Here is an 8,753-nt window from a genome sequence, read left to right on the forward strand (position 1 = left end):
TCTTTCCCTTTCTGAGGAGGAGACACAGTGACACTCCTGGCTGGCCCTTCTCCACGGCTGGGGCGCTCTCCTTTGGTCGGTGTTGCCCTCGTGGCAGCCTCTCCCTTCCTTTTTGGCATCGACTTTCCCAGGATGCCCTGGATAGCCTTCAGGTAGATCACTGTAGAGCCCTGGTCTCGCAATCTATCCCTCTTCCTTTTCTGCACCTTGTTTGGTTCCTCATTTGTGTCATTCTGACCCTCCGCTTCAGCTGCAAATTCAGAGTTCGTAGAGTTACGAGAACTATCTTTTGAATCAACCTGGAAAGGGGGGGGAGAAAAATCACAGTTCGTGAAAGCGTTATCTGAAGGACGATTACGGAAGGTGACAGTGGCTAAGACAAAGATTGTCTCCGGAGGTTTCCATTCCACCCCACTGAGAAGTGCCACTGTAAAATGGCCTAATTGCTGCCATTTCTTATTAGTCACTTTCTCATGCTCATCAGGTAATACCCTCATACTGCAGCAGGCAGGAATGAGTGGAGAGGAGAACAGTCTAATAACACTAGACTGCAAGCTCCTTGAGGCCAAGAACTACCACACACTTGAGAACACACACAGGCAAAAGAGCAGCTCAAAATTTCAGCACCGTCTCTAGAAACCAGCTAACCCAATCCCACATCTAAGAGTCAAGGAGACCCAAGGGCCCAGGGAGGATAGACTCCAATCTCCCAAGTCCTGAGGGCAGAGTGCAGGCCTTAATCAAGTTCTCTGCCAACTCTTTGCCCTGAATCAAAACCTCGGCGCTGGAAAGTATCTGGTCTCCCAGAGAATGCTACAGAGTCAGTCCAGAGACTATAACTACCCGCTGACTCTTAATCTCCTCAGAAACACAGGTGAAGTCTCAGCCCCTTCTTGCCTTCCCCTCAGCACTTACTCATTCCAAAAGCGAGACTGTTTGTTTTCAATGTTAATTTACGGTAAAACTCAGATCTGATCCAATCCCACCATGGGGTAAGAACGCTCCACAAATCCCTAGAATCATCTCGAAAGCAGTGAAGTCCAAACCTTCCCAGCTATGACCCAGACTGACCATTATCCCAAGGCCTTCTACAAGCTCCACAACTTGCACTTCTAATTCATTCGTATTAAATCCCTCTAAAATATACAGAGAAAGAATTCCACACTAAGCTTATCTTTTTTCTCTATGAGGAAAAGTAGTCTACTCCAAGAGATGTCCATCAATAAGGGAGTGGTTACACAAAAAGGCTTACCCTCTTATTTTATAGACTTCTCATAGTATTTGAATTTTTTCCCAAGAAGTACGTATTATCTTTCTTTTTAAAAAAGTCTTTTGAAATATGTAAATCTAGACAGTAGTATGGCATAGTTTTTACTAAAGTACTCAAATTGTTGGCAGCTACTAACTTTGATGAGATGGACAGGAAAGGTGGCTTCTACCTTCATTTTGAACCTCTCTCAATTTTCTAACATGGTGGACATTTTTAAAAAATGTCTATAAAAATGTCTATAGGGATTATCTGTGAAAGGAGATGATAAGCCTTTTTTTATACCTTTCCATGTGAAGAAAATCTAATAAATATTAAGAACAAACTTAAAGGCTGCCTGGACATGCCCTACGGGACACAGCCACAACTTCCCAGCCTGCTTCTCCGGGCTCACTTCTCTCACTACTGTCAACTGCCCGCCGTTCTCAGGCGTCCCCACTGTACCATCACTGGCAAACCTAATTCCTTTGCTTGTGACACCCTTGCCTCAGTCTCATTTTACACTTGATAAACTCCTATTCATCCTTTAAGTTCCCAAATCCCTTCTTTGACCTCTCCACCTCTGTCTATGGGACCAGCTACCCCTCTCCTTGCCCTCCCACCCCCGCCCCAGGCCCGGTATAGACCAACATGGGAAGACAAGGTCCACAACAAACAGAGGAGCCCCTGCACCTTCTGAAGGGTCACAGCTCCTCACTTCACACAAACTGCTGTCACTCACAAGTACAGACCCAGAGTCATGGATTCCGTTTTTCAAATAAAACAAGAAATCTCAAATCGAATTCATTTTCCCAGCCAGCCAGCAATTTTTTGTTGAGCACTTACTATACGCCAGCAGGCACTGTTCTGAAACACACACAGATACGTGCTACTGGACCTTCTATTCTAGGTGGTGAGGGCAAGGAAAACCAGAAGAAAGGCAACATATGTATGTTAGAGAGTGAAAAGTACCAGAGAGAAAAAGAACACAGGAAAAGGGAGTAGAAAGTGGGGAAGCAGAAGAGGGTCACTCAAGTCTCCAGTTCAAGGTAGAGGTGTGGACTGGAGGCATGTATTTTTAATGTGAAATCTCCAAAATATTGACTATTTTGAGGACTTAGTGGGGCCACATTCAGCCTATGGACCACTGGTTTGCCAACCCTGGTAGTGAAGACCAGGACTGTACCTGTGGGAGAAAAAAGGGTTAGAATTAGAATACTTTTTTTTTTTTTTTTTTTTAAGATTTTATGTTTTTGACAGAGAGAGAGAGGGAGGGAGACAGAAGCAGGCTCCCCGCTGAGCAGGGACCCAGACGCAGGGCTTAATCCCAGGATCCTGGGATCATGACCTGAGCTGAAGCAGACACTTAATCCACTGAGCCACCCAAGCGCCCCCATACCTTGTTTTCATGCGGCCTTATAATTCTCAGAGCTGCCATGGCTCTCATCCCTCTCGTAACATGGCATGTAAATGCCAGAACCAGGAGGCAAACTCAAGCTCCCCCTAATATCCTGGAAACCAAGGGAGAATAGCGGAGGTACGAAAATTGAGCAACAGAAGCAAAGGCTGTGATGTCAAAGACCATGAGGACCTGAAATGAAGCCAGATCACCCAAGATTTTCAGAAGTGGAGAGGAGGCTATAAAGGTAAAGATTAGGCCTTATGTTCAAAAGAAGAGACAAACCACCTGGCTTCATACAGGAGAGATTTCATTTTCCTGGCAGTACTGCGTGGTGAATTATGCATCTCTGAAGGCAGGAGGGAAAGATTCAGTGGAGATGCTGTTCCAGCCCTCATCACTGCCAGCCTGCACGATTTCAGCGGATCCTACCCAGCTCCCTGCCTACTCCCTCCCAGCCTTTCTCCACAGTGTGCCAGAGGAGTTCTAAAATCTGCCAACATCACACCTCTGCTTAAAACCCTTCAGTGCTTCTGCATTTGCCCACAGGAACATCCCCAACTCCTGACCCTGACATCAGAAGCCATGCATCTTTTCCAGCATCCTCTCCCACCTTTGTCCATACACCCAGGTGCCCAGGAATGAAGAAGGGCGCTGGAGAAAAGGGAAGTGAGGACCTTCAGGAACCAGTCGTATCCCAAGCACTTCAGACCAGCAGCATTTCCTGACACATTTTGGACACACGTTGTTATGCTGCCTGAAATGTCCCCTCCTCCTCCTTGTCTGTCAGGACAACTCTAATGGCACCTCTTCTGTGAGGACTTTCTCAACATTAGTCACTCATTCCTCTGACCCTTGATACTTTCAAATGCCCCTGTTAATAACACTCCACGCAACGCTCGGTGATAAAGGACTTTTCAGTGCCTCAACCACTGCCTTCCTCTTCGCACCTCCAACCCCTAGCACAGACTTCCACCCAAGCACCAGACATCTGCTGGGTGAAGATGCAGGAACCAGGATCACACAGGAAAGCTCTGTCATTCGAGAGCCAAGATACACAATGGCTTCTTATGTCTGGGCCGTGCCACCCTGCAGAGAGCTCCTCAAGGGGAGGATCTTGCCCTCTTCGTCCCTCATGTTAACACTGGGCCTCGACAGAGCAGGGGCTCAGAGGGCCACAGTGGTAAGAATGCAGGTTTTGAAGTCCCATTGATCTGGGATAGCACAGCTTTGCCACATAAAGCTGGATGGCCTTGGTCAAGTTACTTAACATCTCTGCGTCTCCTTTCCCAGCACCTACACATGCTAGGTGCTCAAATATTTGTTAACCGATATGTAAATATTTGTTAACTGACACATAAAGATAATCCTGCCTATTTCACAAGACTCTCAGGATTACGTGAGAGCTTATGGGTCAAACATTGAGAATCCTATTTGATGAAAGTCTGTCACATCATAAATGCTCCAATTCTCCCTTCCAGTCTTTCTTCCCTACAGTGAATATAGAAATGTGGAAAGGTCATACTAAAGACTAATAATATAAGGTAGGTGAAGGTGCTCACAACAAATTTAATCTTTTTCTCTTTCTCTACAAGAAAGGAAGATCAGCTACCATTAGAATCTGAGAAAACCTCTCAAACAACTGTCCTAGAGGAAATAAGGAACAAACAAAAAGAAGCTGGCCAGCAGCAATCTCTAGTGAATCCAAATTGCCCGGTCTAGCTGTGGTCTGAATGGGTTCCCCCAAAATCCGTAAGTTGAAATCTAACCCCAAGGTGACGGTATTAGGTCCTTTGGGAAGTGATTAGGTCATGAACGTGAAGCCCTCATGAATGTGATTAGTGCTCCTAAGAGTCCCCAAGAGACCTCCCCTGCCCACCTCTGCCATGTGAGGACAGAAGGAAAAACCTGCAAACCAGAAAAGGGCCCTCACTTGACCATGCTGGCCCCCTGATCTCAGACTTCCAGCCTCCAAACTGTAAGAAATAAATTTCTATTATTTATAAGCTACCCAGTCTGTGGCATTGTTACCAAAGCCAGAACATTCCCCTCTGAATATTCTGCGACCTGGCCGAGACCTCTGTGCTGCAGCTGGGGAGGAGACTGATAATGGGGGACTCACAAAGCCAAGTGTTTACCCCTCAAAATTTAAAGAGCAAATGCAGAACAGGTGGATAGGTGGGTAAAAAGTAGGAATAAGGAGACCACAGAAGAATGGAAGGGAAGAATATGTCGTTTTTGTGAGTGCCACTGGGCTGTGCTTGCTGACAGGACTTAGGACTTACCAGAAAAACGAGTTGGACATGACTGCAGAGTACAAGGGCAAGAGGTACAGACTGAGAGGAAGATAAGAAAGGCATTTTGTAATTCATCGAGATGAGTCAAGTACTGTACCTTGTTTTCAAACTAACTACAGGCAGAGCCCTTAGCAGTGCTAGAGAGGGACAATTAGGATTAATATTATCAACATCCCCATAATCTAGCCTCACTCAACATGAGTGATCTTTCAAAAATGCACATCTGCCTTCCCTGTGTATAAAACTCTATAGAACTCTCTAATGGCTTAGAATAAAACCCAAATTCCCTTGGTTACTAAAGCCCCGTTGCAATCGGCCCCCTAACTAGCTCTCCAGTCTCCATTCTGGGCTATTATGCTCCACACATATCATGAGACAGTCTTGTGACTTCTCAAGCCCTCCCACCAGGATGTGTGCTCCTCAGAAGCCATCTCAGGGCCCCACAATCCAACAGAGCGCTTGGCACCCAGTAACCCTCAAGAGCTTACTGACTAAAAGCAACGCACTAACCCCGCAACTTCTGAGACAGGAGCAGACTACTCACTGCTCCATGCTTAACCATTAAATTGATTTTGGCAAAACAAGACCCCTTAGGCCTAAATAAGATAAAAGTGGGCCCATGATAGAATTAGACCCACCTGGATTAAAGGCTATACCTTCAAAACTTGGTTCCTGTCTGCAGGACAGCCTGAGCCAGGGATGCAGCACACCTGAAAGACAGGCAGATTCCTGCCCTTCTCGAAAGGCTTCATTCTATCTCTAATCATCACTGAAGTCAAACGTAATCAATCGAGATTATTTCATACTGTGCCCAAAAGAAGTGAAAAACTGTTATCAAGGATTAATGACAAGTTTATATTGTATGGGCAAAGCCCCATATTTACTTGATTTACCTTTAAGTCATATTCAATATGTATTTTTATGCTAAAGACAAAGCTTTTGAAGTCACTATTAAAAAAAAAAAATCCAGGGCACCTGAGTGGCTCAGTCGGTTAAGCGTCTGCACTCAGCTCAGGTCCCAGGGTCCGGGGGTTGAGGCCCATGTTGGGTCCCCTGCTCGACAGGGAGTCTGCTTCTCACTCTGCCCCTCACCCCGATCATGCTATCTTTCAAATAAATAAAATCTTAAAACAACAACAACAACAACAACAACCATGTGCCATACAGGAGTTCTATGAGGTCCACAGTGAAAGCACCTAGAGCGATTCACCCAAGAGTTCCCCAGGATAAACGGCCAATGACAGCCTAGTTTCTCAGCTCCACATAATTTAACCACTCAGCAGAAGTTTAGAGACAAACCCACTTTCCTTGGGGCCTTTTTTCATTGCTTTTGTAAGATCACTTTATCTGAAGGCAGCCCATCTCAGCCAACTAAGACTTTTCCTCCACTCTTCCACATACAGAACTCACCTCCAAACCCAGAATGCAAACAGTGATCTGTTTTGTTACTGGAGAACCCCAAGCAACTAGAACTTTCCTGGGATGATCTAGGCCCTCAAAAAATATTTGTTCAAAACCTGACTGAAAGAGCAGATGAAGCTCCCACTTCAGCTGGCGACGTTAGCTAGTACTCACTCTCTCACCAGGGAAACAGCCGACTATGAGATGAATTGCATTTGTTTCTATTTCTCAGAGACTCAACGTTCAATCTTTCATCACCAGGAAAATTTCATCCTTCTTTAAGTTCATATAAAACAAAACAGTGGAGGAAATATACCTCCTCTGAGAAACCTTCCTGCCTGTTCCCCATGGGGAACTAAATGTTTAAGCTCCAAAACAACCTCTACCCTACCCACCAAGCAAAACCCCAAGGTGCTAGAAACCATAACTTTGGTGAAAAGCTACACCAAGAACCAAATTCTTATTTTCAGTTCTGTGACTCAGAGAGGTTCAAAGTACAAGGGCACAATTCCTTAAATCTACAACTGAAATAAACAGGTCTGTGTCTCCTGAGCACGCGATGCACCTTCTACTGCAGGGATCGTCCAACCTGGCTGCACAGTACAATTACTGGAGGAGCGTTCCCAAGTCTGGAAACTCAGACCACACCCCAGCCCAGTTAAATCGGAATGAGAAGCCCGTACAAGTATTTAAAAGCCTTCCAAGTAGTTTTAGAGTGCTGCCAAGTTTGAAAACTACCTCTCTATGGCACTGTAGGCCACCCCGCTGACCAACCCCTTGGTCTCCCTGGTTTGCGATAAGCAGACCTCTGGGAAGACCCCAAAGATCTTGAAGGACATGACCCCTTTCAGGCTCCTTCCACCAACAGCTCAAGCCACGTGGAAGGGGCTTCACCAATTCCAGGCGTCGCAGCCACCTACCTTAAGGCTGCAGGCTTCCTCCTCTAGAGAAGCCATTTCTTCTGGAGAGGGGTTGACAGGGCGAAGAGGGGATCCCCCTGACGAAAGGAATCCCCGTGTGCTCCGAATCAGGCAGCCTTTGGCGGCAGCCCCGCCCACACCTGGGCCAGAGGAATGTGAGGAGGAGGAGGAATTTCTGCCGCAGGATGAGCCCCAGGGCAACCTCGGCGTGCAGGCCACATCGTCCTCCTTCTGGACTTTCAGGCGCTTGGGGCTGCTGGTCCCTCCTGAACGCGACGCAGAGCTAGGAGCTGGCCGGCTGGAGGGGGCCACATCACTGGGCTCCCGGAGGCAGCTGCGCTTGCGGGGACACCCTTCCGAAGTGCTGCTCCAGTGGTACTTGACCTTGCGCCGCTCCGACGCCATGGGCACCTGCAAGATAAAGAGGGGGCCTGGATTCCAACACCAGCCCTCTTCAGACTCCCGCCACCCTGGGTCTCCTCGGGGAGGACAAGCCAGAAGGTCAGAGTCAAGGGCCTCACTGACCTTTCCCCCTTCTTTCCACTGCCCATCACAGTTCTCAAGGTTTCGGAGATGCCAATGCGCTTCGCCTTAGTCAAAACGATCCGAGATTTACTAAGGGCGTCGGTTTGGTTTCCAAACCCACAACGTGCTTCCGCGATCACCAAGCGCTTCAGTTTGCACAGCGCTACTAGGGAGATGTCAAAGCGCTTCCGGGATTACAAAGCGCTTCGATTTAGTTTGCAATACAGAGCCCTTCGGGGGTGTCAAAGCGCTTCAAAAGACTACAAGGCGCTTTAGAGTCCACACATGGCGACCGGACCCGCAGCCTTTGGCGGGCGCTTGGCCCAGAGGCCCGGAATGCCGAGGGCGGGCCGCAGGGCAGGGCCGGACCCAGCGCGCAACCCGCCCTGCTCCTGCGGCCCCGCCGACCAGCCCGCGGCCCGAGGGGCCGAGGCGCCCCTCAGGAGCCGGCGGTGCCGCGCTCGGCCGCCACGGGACACCCTCCGGCTCGCCCGGCCGCCCCTTCCGTCCCTGCCGCCGCAGCCCAGACGTCGTCCCCGCCGCCCCCACGGCCCAAAAGTCCCGCCCCGGCCGCCTGCTCGCCTCCTGCCCCAGTCCTGCAGCCCCGGCTCGGCCTCCGCCCGAGCTCGGGACACACCGGCCTCCGCTGCGCCCGCCTCCCGGAACGAGCCCTGCGGCCCGCGGCCCGGCGTGCGGCGGGGGAGGGCCTTCCCCAGAACGGAGGGCGCCCATTGCTCGAATCGGCAGGGGGCGGGACTCCGAGCAAGACGGAGCTCTCCTGTTGGCCAGGAGGCTTGGAGGCATTGGTCGGAAGCAAGGCGGGGCGGAGCCACTCACGTGGGCCCGAAGAGCGCGAAGCTAGGCAGGGCCGCGGTTCCCCCCGCCAGCCTTCGGTGGGTTTGGGGGCGTCCGCGGACCGCCATCCCACAGTGCAGCTCCCCGCTGCTCAGCGCTTGGCGGCTTAA

The 8,753-nt window shown here is 49.4% G+C and overlaps 1 protein-coding gene across 2 annotated transcripts in view; it reads right to left on the reverse strand.

Moving 5' to 3' along the window:
* Nucleotides 1–8,469, reverse strand: part of TATDN2 (TatD DNase domain containing 2) — a 27,659-nt gene extending 19,190 nt beyond the window's left edge. Inside the window, exons 1-4 of one of the 2 annotated variants that reach the window (XM_040628465.1) lie at nucleotides 8,371–8,469; nucleotides 7,789–7,853; nucleotides 7,264–7,674; nucleotides 1–299 (exon numbers count right to left, since the gene is read on the reverse strand). The exon at nucleotides 1–299 is cut by the window's left edge and continues 196 nt beyond it. In XM_040628465.1, the coding sequence (XP_040484399.1) occupies nucleotides 1–299; nucleotides 7,264–7,668 (704 nt within the window). In that variant the 5' untranslated portion in view covers nucleotides 7,669–7,674; nucleotides 7,789–7,853; nucleotides 8,371–8,469. Of the gene's footprint in view, nucleotides 300–7,263; nucleotides 7,675–7,788; nucleotides 8,162–8,370 lie in introns of those variants that run through there. The other variant, XR_005834524.1, reaches the window with a different exon arrangement.
* Nucleotides 8,470–8,753: the final 284 nt, after the last annotated feature.

This window comes from Ursus maritimus, unplaced genomic scaffold (assembly GCF_017311325.1).
Source record: "Ursus maritimus isolate PB19 unplaced genomic scaffold, ASM1731132v1 scaffold_14, whole genome shotgun sequence".
Taxonomy (NCBI): Eukaryota; Metazoa; Chordata; class Mammalia; order Carnivora; family Ursidae; genus Ursus; species Ursus maritimus.